General features: G+C 43.2%; 1 protein-coding gene and 2 non-coding genes across 3 annotated transcripts; 1 reads left to right on the forward strand and 2 right to left on the reverse strand.

The window, feature by feature from the left end:
• Positions 1 to 1379: 1379 nt before the first annotated feature.
• On the reverse strand, positions 1380 to 20046 carry brd1a (bromodomain containing 1a). The gene is made up of 13 exons (XM_037696069.1): positions 20020 to 20046; positions 16450 to 17869; positions 14830 to 14986; positions 14495 to 14626; positions 14283 to 14411; positions 11623 to 11935; positions 10079 to 10393; positions 7706 to 8272; positions 7432 to 7573; positions 6924 to 7057; positions 6352 to 6461; positions 5912 to 6066; positions 1380 to 2075 (listed from the first exon to the last, which is right to left on the reverse strand). Exons 2-13 carry the CDS (start codon positions 17850 to 17852, stop codon positions 1892 to 1894), a joined length of 3741 nt encoding a protein of 1246 aa, XP_037551997.1. The 5' UTR covers positions 17853 to 17869; positions 20020 to 20046; the 3' UTR covers positions 1380 to 1891.
• Positions 12057 to 12129, reverse strand: trnak-cuu. The gene has a single exon. It is a non-coding gene; the product is annotated as a tRNA-Lys (tRNA).
• On the forward strand, positions 13037 to 13109 carry trnak-cuu. The gene has a single exon. It is a non-coding gene; the product is annotated as a tRNA-Lys (tRNA).
• Positions 20047 to 22409: the final 2363 nt, after the last annotated feature.

Here is a 22409-nt window from a genome sequence, read left to right on the forward strand (position 1 = left end):
GGTTCAAACTTCAGGCAGAGGCACTTGTGTTTATGTTAAATACGTTGACTTTTACTGGTTAAATGTTGATAATTAAGCCAATTAAACAAGTTCAGTGACGACGCAGCAGAACTCTTTTATTGCGTTACAACGGAAACCAAAATAACCAAAGCCTTGAAGGGTTTCACCCCAAAGTCCTTGAGTTTGTTCAGAGAGGAGAGAGGCAGGGGACCAATGAGTACAAGGGCTGGATGAAACAAAGACCCAGTATGGAAGAGAAGAAACTGGAGGCAAAGCCCCCAACTGGCAGGTCCCACCAGCAGATGGAGGAAGTGGCTGGAACCAAAATGAGAGCATGGCGCCAAAGGGACAGAACAAGTGGTGAGATGTAAGCAAGTGACTAACATCAAGAAGAAAAGGCAAGAAATAAGAAAAAAACGTAGCAAGTCAAAGTATGGTGGTACCAGTGTCACTGGATCAGTTGGGACTGTGGAGCAACAGGAACCTCAAAGATCTCCATCCAGAAGAGTGCAGCCAAGACCTGGGTCAGAACCCTCACGCATCATACTTTAAGCTGAGAATACAGGACTTGCATGTTCTGCTGGTCCATGTGGGGTCCGGCACCTGGAGGTGAAAGCTGACCACCTGGACGCTGTGCACTCCTGCAACTTTAAAACAAACATTTACTTCACCCGGCTCAACGTTTTAGCTAGTTCTGTAAACATGTCCAAAATACATAAACCACTATTAGTAAAATAAAGCAGAATTACGTGTTTATATTCATGTTTTTATTTTTGCTACAAAAACAGTCCCCCGCAATATTTTTTACGCCCCAATTCAAAAATAACACTACTGCAAAGTACAAAAAGAAGTATACCAAAAAACTACTGATTACTACCCAGAAAATAAAAGGAAGAATCATAAAAAAAATGAAATGTCTCCAAGTCTACAGCTAGAAAATTACAAAAGAATGTACTTAAAATAAGGGCAAAGTCACTTTAAATGTCTTTGAACTATAAAGTAATACATTATTTTTATAATAAGTTAACGCAGGCGCATCGTTTTACGACCACAAAGAAGTAATCTGACAAACGCATCACTTAAAACACTTCACCTTCGTTTTTTTTTGGCAACATCTTCTCGCGCACCAGAGAATCAAGCGGTAAATAAGTTCTGGGTAGCAACATTTTTTGGTTTCTTGAGAACAATTCCTTCAGTATGAGCCTCAGCGACAAACATAAAAAAAACATTCAAATCATATAAATACCATATACGAAAAATATACCAAAACTATTTTTTGTTTCTACAAAAGGATTTGTGTGAAATGGAAGTTTACTTTATAAACCTCAATAACTTAATAACAGAGAAATAGCTGTTTTTGTTTTCATACCTATTCTCCCCAAATTATTCTTTTTATTTTTTTGATCATACAGCACTCGTGCTGTAGAGGCAAAAAGAATATAAATATTAAAAAACCCTGTACAGTGGCCCTGTATGTCATGATATAAGTTAGTGTCAGGCAGCTGTACACATCATTTACAGTTTAAATACAAAAAAAGGCGATTTGTGTACAAAAAGAGCTCACTTAAATATGGATATGCAATAATTCAAAACAACACATTTGTCATTTACAGCTTATATTGAAGCGTTGTCGTGCCGACGCTGCCGACGTGAAAGCGGTCGCTCTTCATTTGAAATGTTTGTGGAGTGAACAAATAAAAATAGGACTCTTATTTTGCACAGCTACCAGCCTGGAGGTGGAGAGAGAGAAACAGACATTCATTGCTGAGAGCACCTGCTACAGCAGATGCCCGGTAAACATTTCAGTCTCCTGCAGAGACCGAGTTGATGAGGGATGATGGGGGGGGGGGGGCTTTTTGGTTCAAGGAGGGGGTGCAGATCTGAGCCATGGTCAGTCCACGTCACTGAGGTCGCTGACTGGCTCGTCCTGCACGATGCTCAGGTGGTTCATGGCGCGGCTGAAGGCGATCTGGACGGCCTTGCGGATGCTGGACGAGCGTCCTTCCATCATTTTGATCTTGTCGATGGTCTTGTCCATCCCGAGCGGAACCATTTTGGATCTAGGAAGCCACTGCCTGAGGGGGTAAAACAGAACCACGGTTTGGATGTTTTGTCCAGATATGCAGTCCAGGACAATGTCACACTTTTTAAAAAGAAACAAAAGTCCAATCCCAGTCACCCTCTGTGCAGCAGAACCTTTTAATTCGTTTACTGTAAATGTACGGATGCAGCACACAAGTCAACGAGGTCGGAAATAAACATTTAGCTTCTACGAGTGATTCAGCAGAAAGAAATCATTTGAAGTTTTGAGATTTACTTTTATGTTTTTTTTTTTTTTTTTACTTTGTTTTTTTTAAATAATACATAATACAGTCCAGTACATATCTAGTACTTACCAGGTATTCACAAGGTCATTCCTAGTACTGAACAGTGTACACTCTTAGAGCCTTATGGGGTACACATCTGGTGCCTAATGGGATACATATGTGGTACCTAAAGAAGTACAAGCCTGGTACATAACTAGGAACGTACCCAGTTCCCAACAGCGTGCATGCTTGGTACTTTCTAGGTACAGGTTAGGGTTGTTTTATAAAGTTACTTGTTACCCTGTACTTGAGGGGTATATAACTGGTACATATGGGGTATGTACCTAGAAAACGGATTCCAAAAAAGTTGGGACACTAAACAAATTGTGAATAAAAACTGAATGCAATGATGTGGAGGTGCCAACATCTAATATTTTATTCAGAATAGAACACAAATCAATTCAATTCAAAAATACTTTAATAATCCCAGAGGGAAATTATATGTTGGGTAACTCATCATCCTGGTTTCATTAATGAGTTATTATAGATGCTGACGGCTGTGGGCAGATCACAGATCAAAAGTTTAAACTGAGAGAATGTATCGTTTTAAGGGAAAAATCTGTTGTTTCCAAATTTCATGGCGTCAACAAATCCCAAAAAAGTTGGTACAAGTCCATTTTTACCACTGTGTGGCATCCCCCCTTCTTCTTACAACACTCAACAGACATCTGGGGACAGAGGAGACCAGTTTCTCAAGTTTAGAAATAGGAATGCTCTCCCATTCATGTCTAATACAGGCCTCTAACTGTTCAATCGTCTTGGGCCTTCTTTGTCGCACCTTCCTCTTTATGATGCGCCAAATGTTCTCTATAGGTGAAAGATCTGGACTGCAGGCTGGACATTTCAGTACCTGGATCCTTCCCCTACGTAGCCATGATGTGATTGCTGCAGAATGTGGTCTGGCATTATCGTGTGGAAAAATGCAGGGTCTTCCCTGAAAGAGATGACGTCTAGATGGGAGCATATGTTGTTCTAGAACCTGAACATAGTTCTCTGCATTAATGGTGCCTTTCCAGACATGCAAGCTGCCCATGCCACAAGCACTCATGCAACCCCATACCATCAGTGATACAGGCTTCTGAACGGAGCGTTGATAACAACTTGGGCTATCCTTGTCCTCTCTGGTCCGGATGACATGGCGTCCCAGTGTTCCATAAAGAACTTCAAATCTTGACTCATCTGACCACAGAACAGTCTTCCATTTTGCCACACTCCATTTTAAATGTCCCCTGGCCCAGTGCAAACGTCTGAGCTTGTGGAGCTTGCTTAGAAATGGCTTCCTCTTTGCACTGTAGAGTTTCAGCTGGCAACGGCAGATGGCGTGGTGGATTGTGTTCACTGACCATGCTTTCTGGAAGTATTCCTGAGCCCATTCTGTTATTTCCTTGACAGTGGCATTCCTGTTTGAGGTGCAGTGACGTTTAAGGGCCCGGAGATCACGAGCATCCAGTAGAGTTTTACGGCCTTGACCCTTACGCACAGCGATTGTTCCAGATTCTCTGAATCTTTTGATGATGTTATGCACGGTTGATAACTTAAAAGTCTTTGCTATTTTACGCTGGGTAACACCATTCTGGTATTGCTGCACTATCTTTCTGCACAACAATGGTGGAATTGGTGATCCTCTTACCATCTTGGCTTCTGAGAGACACTGACACTCTGAGAAGCTCTTTTTATACCCAATCATGTTGTCAATTGACCTAATTAGTGTTAATTGGTCTTCCAGCTATTCGTTATATGCTCAATTTCCTTTTTCCAGCCACTTATTGCTACTTGTCCCAACTATTTTGGGATTTGTTGACACTGAAATTTTGAATCAACATATTTTTCCTTTAAAATGTTACATTTACTCAAATTAAACTTTTGATCTGTCATCTATGTTATATTATGAATAAAATATTGACATTTGCCAACTCCACATCATTGCATTCAGTTTTTATTCACAATTTGTTTAGTGTCCCAACTTTTTTGGAATCCAGTTTGTAGTACATACCTGGTAAACACCAGGCTGTATAGTAATCTCTCGTTTATCGTGTGGGATCCGTACCCTGAAGCCCTGCAATAAGTGAAAAACCGCAAAGTAGAAATAGTAGTACATGTAGTTTGTAGTAGTTTATTTTATTATTTATATAGATATATTTTAAGGTGTTTTAAACCCTTCTCACACTCTTGCAATATTCCAAATGTTTCTAAACTCTAAAAGCTCTAAAAGTGCACAGCATGTCATGATTTCAGCTCCCTGCCTCCTCTGCTCTTGGCCACCTAGCAAACTCTCTTGGCCACGCCCACTTCTCTGCTCAACAGCTGATCAGCTGCAGCAGGAAGTTTATCCTGCAGCAGTACGGGCTGCACAAATATGCAACAGGTGCTAAATAATTTAAAATACTGTAATCCATTTTAAATAAAAATTCCATGCCGATTTTAGCGACTCATCCATCAATCAACTAATTGTGTGTCGTGTCCAATCTTATTTTGAAAAACTGAGAGCGAATCCGCAATAAATGAAGCGTGAAGTAGCGAGGGACTACTGTACTGCTACCCTTTAATTATTTTAATGGTGGGTTTTGTCGTCTTTCTGCTGCTCCCGTCTTCAGGAGGTCGCCACAGTGAACTAACTTGCACGAAGACTTGCTGATTGTGTGGAGCAGGGGGCTACCATCGCATTGTGTCAAACTCAAGGCCCGGGGGCCAAATGTGGCCCTTGCTGACATCTCATCTGGCCCTCAAGATGATATGTGAAACGTAAAATACTTGTATCTCTTGGATTTTTCCAGTAATCTTTGATTATGATGTCAACAGCACAACAGAGAACATGAAATGAGACCAATCAAACTCTTGTTGAGGAACCTGTGACCAAGAAAAGATGTTGGCATCTGATTAGAGTTCATGTAGTTTCTGAAATTGGCCCTTAATTTTAAAAAAGGTTTTAATTTTGGCCCCATTTTGTAAGCGAGTTTGACACCCCTGATCTAGGGCATCCGGGGGAGCAGATGGTGGGGGTTGAGGGCCTTGCTCAAGGGCCCAGGGTGGGGCGAACGAGGGTGGATGCTTCACATTTTCCACCCGTAGTTTGACGTTTTCGGTCCAGGGGATCAAACCAGCAGCCTTTCGATCAGAGGCTCGCCTTCTCTAAACCTCTGTGCCACCACTCCCCGTTTTATTTATTTTCATAATCAAGTTAGTTTGTTATTAGAAAATCACTTTAATCAACACCAAACTGAGTGGAGCACAGAAGATACTGTCACACCAACAAAAGCTGAAATATTTTGCAAAACAAAGTTTCTTCACAACGTGTTGGAAGATATTTACTCATCCCGATTCTTGGATTGATAACACACTTGTCTGGCATCCTTCGACAATAATTTAATGTGGACTCAGGTGAAAATACCAGGAGCCTCTCGAGGCGAGAGCCATTTGTTTTCCTCCTGACAAGCGGAGCCACGCAGGCACAGGAGAAGAACGATCCGCTGACGGAGACGTTGACAGGTTTACCCTCGTAGAAGCTCGTGTCGGCTTAAATCACTCGGGCGGGCGGCGGCACTCACCAGCTGCGCTTGTTGTCGAAGAAGAGAACGAGGAAGAGCTTCTCTCCGGTCTTGTACTGCATCTGCTCTCCAATGCGGAGCACGTCCATGGGGGGAGTGGGGATGGACACCCCGTTGTGCTGGCAGCCAACACGCGGCATGTGGGGGTCTATGATCTACTCGGAGCAGGAAAGAGATTTTGGGGATGGGGTGTTACATATGCATGCGTGCAACCATGCATTCACAACAGTTTGAACCATTTACGAACGCAGTAGTGTTGACAGTTTTAAATGGGATGGCGCCATCTGGTGGCGAAACTGAACACTGCAACCAGTAATTAATTATTGCTCCAAACTAAGATTTATCAGGCTTTAGTGCATCCTAATAAAAAAAAAAAAAAAAAAAAAAAAAAAGGTCAAGGTCAAGGTCATTCAAGCATGCCGTCTGTGCTGCACACTCACCAGGGCAGGGTAGGAAGGGTATCCGCTACATTTGGCCCAGACTAGCTTTAGGGGTTCCAACACAACTGTAGCAGCGCTAGCAGGCATCCAAATATTGCTGTTGCCAACCTCTACAGAAGCGGGAACACCAAAAAAGTTACGTGCGCGTTCGTACACACAGACACAGATTTTAAAAGCCAAGTTATACAGAAGCTTTAGGTTAAAGACTTGTGGGGACAAATGTTTAGTGTACAGATGCTGACGTGGCAGGCCGAGTCTTTCAGCTGCTGTTAACTTCCAACAACTCGTTCTATGCATGTATAAAAAAAAACAGATGTGTGCACGTTGCATCAGCAGGAATGTTCAGAACTGGGGTCATATTTTGAAATAGTTAAAAATGGACACAACCTGCAGACATCATTAACAAAAACAGACAAAAATCTTTTAAAAGTTATAAAACATCACAGAGAACGGAGCTTATTCAGGCTGCTGTGCATAAAAAATGTTAATTCAGCATTTTAATGCATCTTCACACCACTGATATTTTATTTTACTTTAGAGATCAGTCTAAATATGTGCTTTATTTGTGTTACCTGCAGCGATTCGTGCGGCTTTTGCAAAGTTTCCAGATTCGATGCAGGCGATGAGCTCGCTCTTATCATCCACAGTGTTCCTCCGGACCAAAGCAGGCTTCCCCTTTCCACATTTTGGAAGACTGAGAATTGTACTGAAAGTACAACAAATACAAGAGAACAACTTTATCCTAAAAAGCACCGATTGCCAAGAATCTTTAGAAGAGCATAACAGGACTACAAGTGTTCCCAACTCTGCTCCTTGAGGAACACCATCCTGCATGTTTTAGTCGTTTCCTGCTAAGACGGCTGATTTTAATAAACGGGTGATTAAGAGTCTTCTGCAGAACGAGATAAGGTAATTAAATCCCTGAATCGTGTGTTGGAGCAGGGAAACAACTAAAACATGCAGGATGGTGTTCCTCAGGGAACAGGGTTGGGAACCACTGCCTTAGAACAACATAACCCACGACTGAAACTTGTCCCCACAGTTAATCTGAACCGTAAGAGGCTGCAGAGTCTGGATTACCTGGTGCTTCCCGGTAAACTGCTACATGACGATATGGAGGACTCGGAGGCGCAGCGTCTCCGTGGTTCCACAGGTCGACTGCTTCTGCTGGTTCGCTCCAGTTCCTTCTCCTCCCCCAGGTCCAGGAAACCTCTCGACAGGCCTGAGAAATGCCAGAACCAGTTTTAAAAGCCTAGAAGTTGGATCCAGAACCAGAGCGGCTGCTGTCAGATACAGTTGCCGTGCGGCTACGATCCAAAGTAAACGAAGAAACGTGTCGGTGAGAGGAACGCACCGGTGTCGAGTCGTTTCACACGAGACTCTCCCTCCTCCCCATGCTCTGCCTCTCCCCCGTCCTCCTCATCTCTGCCGTCACTGCGCCTCCTCTTCTTGCTGTGCAGCAGCGTCTCGAGTCGGGGGAGGACCACAGACAGGATGGATTTGGAGCCCAGCTGAGCGCCGTCTTCATCCTCCTCTCCTTCCTCCCCCTCTGGTTTCCCGTCAGCCCCGTCTGACTCCTCGTCGCCTCCGCTCCCGGGGGGCCTGTGCGGCTCGGCGCTGTTTGATTTGCAGAAGAGGACGGCGGTACGGTGGTTGGCGGCGGCCGCAGGCTCAGCGAGGGCGGACACCACGCTCACGTCTCCGTCCAACAAGGCGCTCTGCAGGACGTGGCCGTTGAGACGCGGCGCGGAGGAGACCAGCTCGGGGATGTCCTCGTCCAGCTTCAACCTCTTGCTGAGAGTCTCGCAGTCCAAGGCGGCGTCGATGGGTTTGAGGGTGGGGGGCTCCGAGTCCGAGTCTGAGCGGATGAGGGGGGGTAGAGCGTCTGACAGCTCCAGTTTTGGAGGAAGAGACTTGTCTCCTGCGCAGGCAGACATCATGGGAACAAACAACTAGTCAGAGCAGATGCTAACAACTTTATTCAAGCAAGACCCAATCACCCAGAACATTATGACACCCCCCCACCCCCCAACCTTTCTGTAAAACTGGAGATAATCGTTGTTCCTCTAGAGGAATCAGAGTCGAGAGAGGAGTTAGGTGCTTTAAGACTGTCGTCAACGCTGTGTAAAAATCTAAATGTACAACGTACTTCAGTGGTTTGGAACAAACTTGAAAGCTTTCTCGCATCTTTGAACAACTTTAGGTTAAAGTTAAGTTTTCCTTTACAGCAAATCGATCAAAGCAGGGTTTATCACAGCTTCATGTTTTTTCTTTAAAAGCCTTTTCCTGAATATAAATAAAACAACTGTTTTCCCTCAACTTTGTGTTTCTAGCTCACTTTCACAACCCACTGAGTCCAACATGACAGGTCTGTGTTCTCTCCATAGCTCGGAGCTCGACAGCACTTTGATTCATTCCAACAGAAACGTGTTATAGAACAGCCTTATAACAAGATAAGATGACAAGACAGAGCTTTATTGATCCTGCAGGAAATTGTTGCATGTGTAAACTACATTTTCATGTAGCAACATAAAAGGCTAGTTTTATAGCACTTATTAAAATCTTATACGCGTCTTCATAACAAAGACGCTGTGAAGAGCGAGTCACAACGTCGGCTTTGTGGGACTGACATGAAGCCGCTGCCTGACCTGCCATTCAGGATATTTAGGGCGTGTAATCCTTTTCACATTTATAGAAACAACATGTATTACAGGAAAAACTGTGGCACGTGCACCACATTTCTTATCTATGAAAAAGTGAAGATTATAATGAAACGAGTCAGAAACTCTGAAATTTAAATCTTAATTTAAGTCAGAAAATTAGAACGACAGTAAACAGGCTCGTTTTTATCATGTTCATAAAAATACTTTGATTAACTCGAATTTTTATTGTTATTTTCGTTGAACAGCTCTTTAAGACAACTTTTGTTGTGAACTAATTCTACATAAATAAACCAAACTGAAACAAACATGCCATATTTAGATTAAATATGCCGTTTGTTTGCAGTCTGAACAGTGATCATTGCAGTTATCTGCGAGGTTCAGCCTCGACTTCCTTCGTTTAGATAAAACAAGCCGCAACTTCAAAAACTGCACTTGTAAATATATTAAAGCCATACGTCAGATCTTAAAGTGAGGATAAATGAAAAGATAATAAACAATATTTTACCTGTTGTAGATAGCTCTTTGAATGACTTTAATTTAAAAAATAAAAGTTTATTTCTGACCAGATTGACCAGTTAATGGCTCGTCAGAACAAAACTTAAACTAAAGTCTTAAGATCTTAAAAAAGAGCCATCACTTTAAGCCACATTAACAAAACTCTAACATGTTGTTGCTCTAACATTATAAATGTGAACTATTCATTCCACTGTGGCTTTCTTGCAATAATTGAAGTAAATGCACTAATGAAGTTTAATAATAATTATGTTTCAAAATGCTTTCAAAGCAAGACATCTCACTGAGACGAACGTTTGTTCCCCAACGTGCACGTTGTTGGACTGTGGGAGGAAACTGGAGCACCCGGAGAAAACCCACACAGAAAGACCCCAGGTCCTACCCAGAGATTGAACCCAAGACCTTCTTACTGTGAGGCAACAGTGTTAACCACTAGGCCACCGTGCTGCCAATAAATGTTGTTTATGAGCCAATTAACCACGTTCCAACCGTTACGATTCTAAAACTAGTTTTTACAGCAAACATTTAAATCATCCTGCAGCCTCACATACCTTCATCGTCTGGGAACTGCCTCTTGGGCTTGAGGCTCTCCTCTTTGGGTTTTTCCAGCTCTGGCACAGAGAGATCCGATGAAGACGAAGCCGGTGTCGACGTCGAGGTGGCACAGTGACGGGTCGAGGGAAGAGGTTTCTTAAGGCTTAATTCGTTTCGCACGTCGTTGATCGTCTTTTTGAGCAGCTTGATGCGTTTGCTGCGGGAGGGGCTGGACTTCATGGCACAGGTCAGGTCGAACCTCTCCAGGAGCTGCTGCAGCTGCTTGTCCAGAGGAAGATGCTCCCGATTGGCCGGTTTGAGTAAACGGTCCACTGAGGGGAGAAATGAAACAGGAAGTCAGCGAGATGGAACAGAACTATCAAAAACACAGCTAACTTAAGAAATGGCATTTCCTGCAAAAATACTGTGTGAATGTTTATTGTAGAAGAACTTGCTGAAAAACAGCTGAAGTTAGCTAAAAAACATGTTGAATACATCGAATAAAATACATAGATCCAAATGCCATCTGTGTACTTTACTTGTTTGTTTCTGCTGTGCAGCACTTTGTTTGGCCTTGTTGCTGTTTTTAAGTTCTTTATAAATAAAGTGGTATGGTAAATGTAGCTGAAATGGAAGAACGAGCCAAAGTTAGCAGAAGAATTTGCTGAATAAGGTTTCCATAAGCAGAAATGAGCACAAATATAGTGAAAAAGTCTAAAATTAGCAATAAATAGTTGAAAAGTAGCTAAAAAAAATAAGAAGCTTAAACTAGCAAACAGAATTGGAGAGAGCACAGTTGTACCCAGTTAGGCTGAAAGAAGCCGAAATGAGCACAAAAAAAAGTGGAAATTATCTGAAAAAACAGAAATTTTACCAAACAGCTGAATAGTAGCTAAAAAGGCAGAAAGAAGCTTAAATTACCAGAAGCAAGGGAAGAGAGCGGTTTTGCTGAATAAAGTGTATGAGTGCAAAAAATGTGGAATTATCTGAAAAAGCTAAAATTAGCATAAATTTTTGTAGCTGAATTAGCAGAAATAGCTGAAACTTGTATAAATAAGCTGAAATTAGCAGAAAGGAGTTAGAAGAAGCACAAAAATGTTGTAGTTAGCAGAATAAAGTAGGGAAAAAAAACAGCTGAAAAAAAAAAAACAACTGAACTAAGCTGAAATTTTATATTTTTAATTCGGACCAGGAAGCTGAAAGAAGCTGAAACAGAACAAAATGTGAACGGAGCAGCAAAAGGTTGTGAACACATCTAAAGATTTGAAGGAAGTAAAATGAGCTCAATTCATTTTCTATTAGGAAAAAAATGGCAGAAAAGGCTAAATATTTCAAAAAAGCTAAAGTTGCACCAACACCAAGTCACAGCACCTTCTCCTGAATGAGCTGAATGTTTTGATGCATGAATTGTTGAAAAAGCACAAACACTGTGGAACGAGAAGGATGCTGAAAATGTACGGAACACATAAAAGTTGTCGGAATAATAAATATAAACAATATACTTAATGAGCTTTCACACATCGACCCACTGCAGAAATGGTTTTCTCTGTATCTTTCATACCGTCTTCCCAAGAAAACGACGCTGCTGCTTTCATTTCGGGAGCTTGGGGCAGATGCATGCCACTCTCCGCGTCGAAGCCGATTTTCTCTGCGTCCCGTCGGGCTTTTCTCAGCAGAACTCCCCCCTGGTCCCTGAGGCGAACGGCGGCACGGTAAAAGTACGTGTCCTTCAAGTTGTATTTCATGCAGTTCTCAACGATGAGGTTGAAATCGGCCTCAAACTGGTCCAAGTTGTTGTAGCCCTGGGCGTCGACACGCTGCCGCATGGTGGAGAAGTCCATCGGGTGCTTAATGTGGTCGAGGTAGTCCGGCACCTGCAGGGGACACCAGATGTTAAAAATGTGGAGACCACACACTCCTCTTTTATAAACTCCATTCTAATGAGGTAAAAACAAGGAAAATAAATAGTGTAGAAAAGTCCCGATTCAAAAGATGCGCCCAACGTGGGGCTCGAACCCACGACCCTGAGATTAAGAGTCTCATGCTCTACCGACTGAGCTAGCCGGGCTTGAAGGGAGGGGCGCCCGTTGCTTTTTTCAGCTCCAGCAGCTGCCGGTGAGCTCGTTCTCAGGTGACGCCCTCCTGCTAATGGAGAACCACGTTGCACAACTCCACGTGCACGAGGCGGGTGGCTGCGATTTATAACCCGAGCCATAATATCTGCGTTTGACAGAAACGAGCAGCTGAGGGCGCAGCTCCGCCACGTGTTCAAGGGCAACTCTAAACAAACGAAGCTCTCCTTTACAAGCTCGTTCTTGTTCGTTTGGTGAAACTGATCATTTTAAATGAACGCTGTGTTGTCCAGACACGTGGACACTTGTTCTACAAACGGTGTTTACAACTAATAACTATAATATTCACAGAAATACTCAGCGGTGAGATCATTTCACTGCTCCAGAAGGTCAAATACATCTAGAACAATTTGAATTTTGTGAAAAAGCTGGACATTTTGCGTCAATCCCTTCAGAAAGTGAAACTCGTATAGAACAGATTCATGACAGAGTGAAATATTTCAACCCTTTCTTCTTCTTCTTCTTCTTTCAGCTGCTCCCTTCTTCAGGGGCCGCACCAAGACTTAGTGAATGTTTTTACGCTGGACGTCCTTCCTGACTCAACCGCAGACCACCGAGCTACCACAGCCCCCTGTGGAGCAGAGAGCTGCATCTAGGGCGCCCAGGGGAGCAGATGGTGGGGGTTAAGGGCCTTGCTCAAGGGCACAGAGTGGGGCAAATGAGGGTGGAGGCAGGTGTGGGTGCTTCACCTTTCCAACCACATTTTGATATCTGTTCGGGGAGTTGAACCAGCGACCTTCTGATCACAGGCTTGCCTTCTCTAACCTCTGTACCACCACTCCCCTCTTACGGTCGCCGGCAGCTGCTGGAGCTGAAAAAAGCAACGGGCGCCCCTCCCTTCAAGCCCGGCTAGCTCAGTCGGTAGAGCATGAGACTCTTAATCTCAGGGTCGTGGGTTCGAGCCCCACGTTGGGCGCACCTTTTGAATCGGGACTTTCACCGAGTAGGAGAGCTTAATATTTCAAGCCTTTATTTCTGGTCATTTTGATGATTATAGTTAAAAAAAATTACGACAAACCAAAACTCGGCGTCTCAGAAAATGAGAAAACTCCACAGCCAGCTGTTGGCTCCTTCGTCAAGAGTGGGCAGGAGCCGAGTCCTGCTGGAAAATGAAACCAGCATCTCCATAAAGCTCGTCAGGAAGCACGAAGTCTCTAAAATGTCCTGCTAGATGCTGCGTGGACTTCAGAAAACACGGTGGACCAGCACCAGCAGAGGACATGGACTGAGACCATCACAGACTGTGGAAACTTCACTCTGGACCTCTCCGCTCTTCATCCAGTCTCTGAGACCATGACTTTTAAATGATGTGCAGAATTTACTTCATCTGAAAAGAGGACATTGGACCTCAGTCCAGTCATTTGTCTCCTCAGCAGGTAAGACGCTTCCAACACCTCTGGTTCAGGAGTGGCTCGACTTGAGGAATGTGTCAAGATTCGTCTGTGCACGAGTTTCCAGTATGGAACTTTATCACGAGATTCTAATTTTCTAAGACACTGAGTTTTGGTTTTTCATGATCTGTTCGCCACAATCATCAAAAATTACAAGAAATAAAGGCCTGAAATATTTTACTAATTTATTAGTTTTAACTTTCTGAAGGGAGAGACAAAAAAATCTTCAACTTTTTCACAATATTCTGATATTTTGAGAGGGACACGATGGGAGTCCAATCTGAAGATCAATCATCATTTCAAAGACATTTACATCAAACATGTTTAAAGTCAGATTAAAGTTCAAACAATGGACACAACTACAGTTACAGATGCACCGAACATCAGTTGGGTTTTACCAACAGTGGAAGGGTAACAACAAATTAACAGCATCCGTAATTCTCTGCTTTTATTATGTCGATGCAAAAGATGTAATCGAACACTCAAACGTGTCTCGTTAACAAATTCAATGAACATGATGAGGATGAGATTTAGTTACGCAAAACAGCAAACACCGTTTCCACAAGAATCCACAACTTGGCAAAAGACTTTCAGTTTTCCACAAGTTAGATGAGCTCACAGCATCAAGAGAGTAAAAACAAACCGTTTGCGGAACAATCGCACAAATAAAATAAAACCACGGCGTCTGCTGTAATCACCTCATTGACATCGACCGGCTGGGTGAAGATCCGGGCCTGGTCTTTAGCCTGCAGCTGGTCCAGGAGAACTCGTAGCAAAATACTAAACGGTGTCAACTGCATCTCCAGAATGGTCTCCTGCAGTTTAATCTACAGACGAGAAAAAGAAGAAATGATCCGAGTGTCTCGTGTTTGGTGTAAAACAGTCGTGCATGCTCAGCCACTTCTCCTACCTCTTCCCTCTTTAGCTTCTCTCTCTTGCGAATCAGTTCCAGCAGAAGTCGAGCTCTCTCCAGGTCGTGTCGGAGGCGGTGCCACTCCTTCAGCTGCTCCTTTAAAGTCCTGCTTCCCTCCTCTTTCTGCCTCTGAGGAGAACATGTACTCTTTTTGTTGTCGATTTGACTACACGGCTTCATAAAAGCACCTACACTTGGCAGTACGTCAGCGTGTGCATACACAACTTAAAGAAAAATAAACGGTAAGCATGAAGCTTGTGGAATCAGACTGTATGGATATTTATTCTATCATTTTAATCACACAAAGATGGTGACGTGACAGATGGACGTACAGGCAGTGTGCTCTTCTGTGCCTGCAGGCTTGTCTGCAGGCGTCTGATGAGAGGCACGCCATTCCTTGATAGCCTTTTTAACGTCCAATAATTTAGGACCAGCTCCACAAACGCTCTCTTTTTCTGAATGGACACCTGATTCAGAATGGTTTGTAACCTAGAGGGGGATGAAGGAGAAGTATAAAAAGAAAGGAACCACCACCAACGTATATAAAACATTTCGACTTCACCAGCTGCTTTTAAACATGAGACTGCATCAACCTTAAACAGCCACAGAAAGAACAACACGTCGCTGCTGCTCAAAACGTTTAAACTTCCAGTGATAAACGTTAGCCATGTTAGCTTCTCGACTGAATTTTTAATGTTAGGTTTGCATCTAGGGCAGTGGGTTTTCTCCGGGTACTCCAGTTTCCTCCCAGAGACCAAAAACATGCATGTTAGGCTGAATGGTAACTCTAAATTGTCCCTAGGTGAGAGAGAGAGAGAGAGAGAGAGAGAGAGAGAATGGTTATTTGTCTCGATGTGTCCCTGTGATGGACTGGACCTGTCCAGGGTGTCCCCCGCCTCTAATACAGTGACAGCTGGACATGGGCACCAGTGACCCCCGCAACCCGAAACGAAAGAAGCAAGTAAAGACATAGCTGCCCGGGCCTAATAATGGATGGATGGAAGGTTTGCATCTAGGCTAGCTGGTGGTGATTAATACCCATATTTTTTGCCATATAGGTCGCATCTTTTTGCATAAATTTGCAAGTCCTGCAACTTATACGCTGAAGCGACTAATATGTGTTTTTTCCTCCATATTTATATACCCCATTTTTGGCTGAGATCTGACGATTTCATTCATTCTGACATGAAAAATATGGCATACTAACATTTTCAGCCGCTAGAGGGCCCTCGACTCATATGGCGAGCCAAGTGTCTCATTAATAGGTAAATGTGGCTGTTAATGAGACACTTGTCTTGCCATACCAAGCCACCTTCGTCTCACTCCAGAACCGCTGGAGCAAACGTCAAATCAGCTGCATTTTGCCGCCCAAGTGAAATGCAGCGAATTTGACCATTAAAGTGCATTTATTAAGGAAAAGTTAACATTTAACACACTTTTGTTATAATTTCAAGCAAACAATAGTTTTAAGTGTTAATCTTGTTAAAGTCTTCCTGTGCATGCTCCCGGGGCCGTCAATTGGCAGCCAATCCATTTTTGGCACAACACCAGCCCACATTTCCAGGTTGTCAGCGGTGACGCATAATGGATGTGACTTACACAGCGAAGCAACTTATTCGTGTTTGTCTCCACATTTTTGGATTGATGCAACTTATAGGTGGTGCGACGTTTACAGCGGTAAGTACGGTAGTGTTTTTCTTAAACATACTTTTGTGCACTCTTTATTACACAATTATTTATGTGAAATAAGTCAATGCCATTTCAATTAGAAACTAGTTTCTGTTTCAGTGTTTAGATCAACAGCTTCCTCCAGATGTTCATTCAAAGCCTGATGATTGCATGGATCATTGTTTTATGAATGTACTGCAGCCTTGAAATAGTAATTTGAGGTGCCAAAAGATCCCCACCCTACCAAACAACCCTCCTGAGCATAACACAGCTAGTCTTTGTACCTGTGAGCAGGAATAGTAGGAACGGCAGCAGGAGCTGCAGTTTCACTTTCATCCTCCGGTTCAGGCTTTTTGATTTTACTTTTCTTTTTCCGTTTCCCTTTCGGCTGTCCTGTATCGTCTCCTCTTCCTTTAGCCACTCTCTTACAAAGTCCGTTTATTGGCTTGGGGTCGTCATAGATGGGAAAAGGCCTCCTCACGCTCCCGTTAGGTGTGTGAGCTCCGCAGTAGGCTGTCTTTTTAACAGAGAGGGTGGATTCTCCTGTGTCCGTCACCTCGTTGATCGGCTCCATCTTCATGAAGAGGCCGACCTTTTGGGCACAGCTGACGTGAAACGCAGTGTAACAGTTGGCTTTGTGGCACTGGATGCACGCCCCAACACCTTTCTCCTTGCAGATGTAGCAGGTGAGCTTCCAGCGGGCTGAAGGAATCTGGCTGACACCGTCGATAGGTTCGATGAAGGTAGGGTTGGAGAAGCCGACCTCTGGAATCCAGAGGGCGCACACTACGTGGCCCCACCGATCGTCGTCTGTCTTTTTCACAGCTCCTCCCTTGTTAGGACAAAGGACGCAGTCTGGCAGCCGGGTCGGCGACTGGAGGCAGTGTCTACAAAGCCACTGGCCCTCAGGAGCGTAGGGCACGCCGTAACATTCCTGGTGCACAGCCACGCTGCAGATGTCACAAAACAGGATCGTGGTGCTTTTATGAAACTCTTTGCTCGTACAGATGCAGCAAACGGCGTTCTCGTCGATGGGAGCCTGATTTTCACTCGCCTGGTCCAGACTCTCCAGATATAACTCTTTTTCAAAGCGGTCGATGAGGAACTCAAAGACGTTGTGAGACACCTGACTCATCCCCTCACTCCTACGTTTGTCGTTGACTAAATCCAACCAGGCGTAGTCTTCCTCGTCCATGTCATACTCCGTCTCCTCGTCGAGCTCCTCCTCTGTCATTTCGATGAATTTATAAAAGGCAGCTGGGCGCTTTGGAACTGCTGGCAGGTTGTATTCAACATTGCGAAATTTAGGCTCTGGAAGCTTTGGGACAGCAAGGCTGGTGACGTGATGCTCGCCTGCCTGACCATGACTGCTGATGCCCAGCGCCGCGTTTCTCTTCTCCCGGTTGTTTTTTAACCTGACCGACCTCTGCCGGACCTGCTGCTGAGGCTTCTCTGCGTTCTCCTTGTTGCCTTTGCTCTCCATCATCTCCTGAACCGACGGGTCGTCATCTGAGATAACGTCCAGCTTGTCGTAGATGCTGAGCCGATGGATGTGGCCATCCAGCTCGAACTCCACCATGCGCTGCGCCTGGGCATACGTCAGGATCTGCTTGTTGGGGGAAGGCTTGATGGGAGATGGTGACCTCTGCTGCACCGAGACCCGGTGCTGCCGAGCTTTCTTCTTCATCTCGGCGCTCCGTGTTGCTGTGGAGATAGAAGACAGCATGAGTTCTGTGAGGAAAAAAAAACAAAAAACTATAGTGGCAGATGTGATAAAGTATTTTGCTGATGTTCACAATACGACCAGTAAATCTTTTTGCGCAATAAAACGCCCTAATAATGCAACATAAATGATATGACTGTCCAATTACTTTCCAAAAGGAGGGAAGGTTACACCAGCGTTAGCCTCTTTTGACCATTCCCCATCTAAAAATGGAAGCTATGATATTAAGAGGGCAGGCCTCAAACAACAACAATAAGACTAAGAAATAATAAGGACGCATCAGGAAATAAAGACAAAAGAATGAATAAACAAACAAACGGAACACATGAGGCGGCTGTGGCTGAGTGGTTAGAGCAGTTATCCTCCAATACAAGAGTTGGGGGTTCGATTTCACCTGCGGTCACATACCGAAGTGTCCCTGGGCAAGACACTGAACCCCTCATTGCCTCCGAGGTGTGGCCCATCGGTGTAAATGTGACACAAAGCCGATTATTCTTTGTAGAGATCTAGTAGAGTGCTGTGTGAATGGGTAAATGAGGACAGATTGTGCTGTAAAGCACTGAGTGTCTTGATAAGATAGAAAGACACTCGATAAGTACAGTCCATTTACATAAGGATACTAAAAGACACACAAGGAAATGAATAAAGGCACATGGAGACACAAACAGAACAAGTATGCTGAAGGTAATTTTAAATAATGCAACATAACATAAAAAAGTATTAAACCAAAAGTCATAGATGTAATGTCTTGAATGAGCTGAACATTTTGATACCTGAATGGCAAACGTAGCTGAAAGTATGCCAAAGCGGTTAAAGTCCAAAAAATATTTAAAAAAAACTTAACAGGAAAAACAATAATGGCGAGCCAATCTCTAAGTGCACTTTAAATGACAGGAAAACCAGGAGGTTAAAAAAAAATGACTGATGCTGTTCCGCTGTTTAGTCAACATATTTTGTAGTGCTTCTCTTAGTTCATTTTTTAATACTTTAAATTTAACATTAGTTTTATTACATTGTGGAGAATCCTGGAGAGTTGCAAGTAGTTTAGTAATTATGAAATTGCATTTTTATGAGTCTCCAAAGCTTTCGGAAGAAGGTGTGATTAAATGTTTGCATAGAGTTTAATGGTTTTTTGTTGTTTAGGGGGGGGGGGGGGGGTAGTATTTATTTTAGGCTCTTACGGGAATAAATTCAGTTTGAAAGGCAAAACACAACTTGTTTGTTTGCAGTAATAAATGCTGCAACCTATAATCATAATTAAATGTTTCGATCACAATCTGACATTTCCAGGTTGTGTCGCTCAACTTTAGCTGAAATGTTCATTCATTCAACCTTTATTTTTACAGGTTAATCCCATTGAGCCTCGGGGACTCAATACAAGAGACCTGAAATTATACTATTGTGCGCAGACCTGAAATCTGAAATTAAGGTTTGAAAGCAAAAAAAAAAACAGCAACTATACATTGCGTATTCAGATAAATCAATTTGTTTTTTGCTTTAAGGGAGACCTATAACAGCAACAATAGCAGCCTAACTAGCATTTAGCAAGTAAAGCAGCTAATTATACATTTCCAACTAATAACATCAATTACCTCCGGTTGCTAGGATACCGTTACACACCGACAAAAGAGCTATGCTAACTCGGGTATCTTTTTTATGAACCAAAACGGATTAAAAGCGATATATATATAAAAAATTTATGTTGTTTTTTAGATGACTTTGGGCGTCCTGAAGATTAAAAGCAAAAGAAAGCAGCAATGTTGCAAACTCAAAGTAACGAAGTTAGCTTGTTGTGTTGGAACTTGTAAACGGAGAAAAGCATCAACAACATGAGACGTTTGGGAGACGGCCAGATACAGTTGTGAGAAAATGAACGCGGGGAGAAGGCAACACTTACCAGTTTGATCGAAAGAAGCGTTTCACTCGCATACCAAGTGGAAAAAATGCTAACAATACCGTTAGCTAGCTAGCTAGCTAACAAGAGGAGCGCACGGTGTCAAACAGAAAAGCGACGTTTCGTAGACATATATCCTTCATGGCTGCATGACGTCAAGGCTACAGAAAGGTAAACAAACAAACAAACAAACAAAGCCAAAGCACAAACAGCGTGTGCATGAACAGGTTACCTTACAAAGCAACGGCCTGCAGAACGGGCTCGGATTCCGCGCACAATAGTATCATCCAAAGGGCGAGACTCGGCTCGGTTCTGCTAGTACCGACACAGAGAGAGGCCTGCTCGGCGCCCGAGAGGTTCCGGCGGTGAATTCTGCAGAATACGCGTCGTTATTTGCTTTGTGGGCCATTCAAAGGCTACAGTCGTCGACCACAGGCGGCAGCAGGAGCGCAGACGAACTATCCGCCCACAACAATGCGTTTTAACCCGCAGACAACTCCCACCCGTGCGCGTGACGCCGGAGGTCATGTTTTGGAGTCGTGGGTTTCACACAAAAGAGTCCATCTGTCACGCAGTCGTCGCCGTTTGTCGGTCCGTGCGGGGCGGGCAGAGATCCAAACAAAGCCTGGGGTCTGTGCGGGACCTTTCACAGCTGATCTGGATCACAAACGGTTTAAACCCAAGAAAATTAAAGCGCCAAAGTCTCTACTAACTGTTGCATTCATGGATCTATTAGAGCTCAACATATGTGCTGGGAATGACTCTCAGCTACTACCATAACAAATTATTGATCAATATATGTCAAAGTGGCAGATGATGCGTCTTCTAAAGTAAGTTAGCTGTGGCAGCCATCTTGAAAGGCGTTGGCTGGTTAAGTACTGTACTTTCCGCCGTATACTGCGCTGCCCTATAAGTCGCATCAGTCCAAATATCTCTAATAAAGTGGAAAAAAAACACAAATACATCACTTCGCCGCATAAGTTGCATCTATTATGCGTCACCGCTGACCACCTGGAAATGTGGGCCAGTGTTGTGCCAAAAATTGATTGGCTGTCAAATGGCGGGAGCGTGCACGGAAAGACTAACAAGAATTTAACAAGATTAACAATTATTTGTTTGCTCGAAATTATAGCAAAGGTGTGTCTCAGTTGAACTTTTCCGTAATAAATATACTTTAATGGTCAAATTAGGCCTGTCGCGATAAACGATAAATCAATTAATCGCATGATAAATGAAAATTATCGACCTCATTTTCATTTATCGGCTTTATCGTTTCTTCGTGTCTCTTTCTACTGAAGACACTGACCCCTCCCTTTCTCTTTTCTCTTTTAACTATCCAAAATCACATTTTTGGATCGTTAAAAGCAGCTAAGCTGACAAGCTAAGCTACGAGCTAAGCTAACAAGCCGACCTCGGGAAAAACCTCCGTCTTGTCAAAGCTCCAAAATTCACGGTTGAAACCTGTGCCTTCATGTAAAAAGTTGCTTTTCTCTGTAAAAAGAAGCTGAGAACTTGTTTAATGATTTTTTTTATTAAAAGCTTTGTGTGACAAATGTTATGTTAAAGAGCTCAAACCACACTGAGCGTCCGCCATTTTGAGAACCGAAGAAAAGGAACGAGAGACAGCCCATGTCACGTCAAGAGACGCTGCTCGCTCCCTCACTATCCATCCTTTGGTTCAAACAGTCTTATGCTGCCATCTGGTGGTCAAAAGAAAGGTACTACACACAAAAATTAACCAGCAATTCTTCTTAAAATTGACAATTACTAATTATTGTCAAATTTCAAACAATATTATCGTTTATCGCAATAATTTCTGAGACAATTAATCGCCCAGCAAAATTGTTTATCGTGACAGGCCTAGGTCAAATCAGCTGCATTTCACCTGGGCAGCGAAATGCAGCTGATTTGACGTTTGCTCCAGGAGTTCTGGAGCGAGACGAAGGTGGCTTGGTATGGCAAGCCAAGCGTCTCATTAATAGCCACTTGTAACTATTAATGAGGCACTTGGATTGCCATATTACTCAAGGGCCCTCTAGCGGCTGGAAATGGTAGTGTTCAATATTTTCCATGTCAGATTGAATGAAATCGTCAGATCTCATCCAAAACTTGGTTTTTGCATAAATTTGCAGGATTTGCAAATTTATACAAAAAGATGTCTTATACAGCAAAACATACGGTACTTGTAGACGTACATCCGATGATTATTTTCTGCAAGCTGCATTAAAATTCAGCAAGTGGTTCATGAGATGTTTTGCTAACAGACAGACACAGGCAAAAACATTATTGTTTGCTTTTTGCCTTTTCCGAACAGTTACCAACATTTGCACTGAACTGAACAAAACTCTTAGGAAGTAATCACTGGATGGACATTTACCGATTCATTTGTAGATCCAGTGCAATTCAAGATGGCCGCCACAACAGACAGCAAACACAAAATGACTCCAGTCAGTTTTACAGATACCGAGCTAGAATTTGGCTTGGCATTGTCCCTAACATGTACATGCATGGCACACACATGTGGAATTACTATTGGAGTCAACTTTGTCTGTTAGCAAAATATTCCATGAACTAGTAGGATTTTAATAAAACTTTAAAATTGAATGCACATTTACAAACAGTGACGA

The sequence above is a fragment of the Nematolebias whitei genome, chromosome 22, assembly GCF_014905685.2.
Source record: "Nematolebias whitei isolate Nwh7 chromosome 22, NemWhi1, whole genome shotgun sequence".
In the NCBI taxonomy this organism is placed as follows: Eukaryota; Metazoa; Chordata; class Actinopteri; order Cyprinodontiformes; family Rivulidae; genus Nematolebias; species Nematolebias whitei.

What these genes read in the sequence shown, in the direction of transcription:
- brd1a (XM_037696069.1), bottom strand. Translation starts at nt 17,852, where the DNA reads ATGAAGAAGAAAGCTCGGCAGCACCGGGTCTCGGTGCAGCAGAGGTCA. An exon ending in GCAGTTCCCAGACGATGAAG is followed by an intron (nt 8,273 to 10,078) that starts GTATGTGAGGCT and finishes CTGCCTGCGCAG; the next exon opens with GAGACAAGTCTCTTCCTCCA. An exon ending in AGCCGCACGAATCGCTGCAG is followed by an intron (nt 6,462 to 6,923) that starts GTAACACAAATA and finishes CCGCTTCTGTAG; the next exon opens with AGGTTGGCAACAGCAATATT.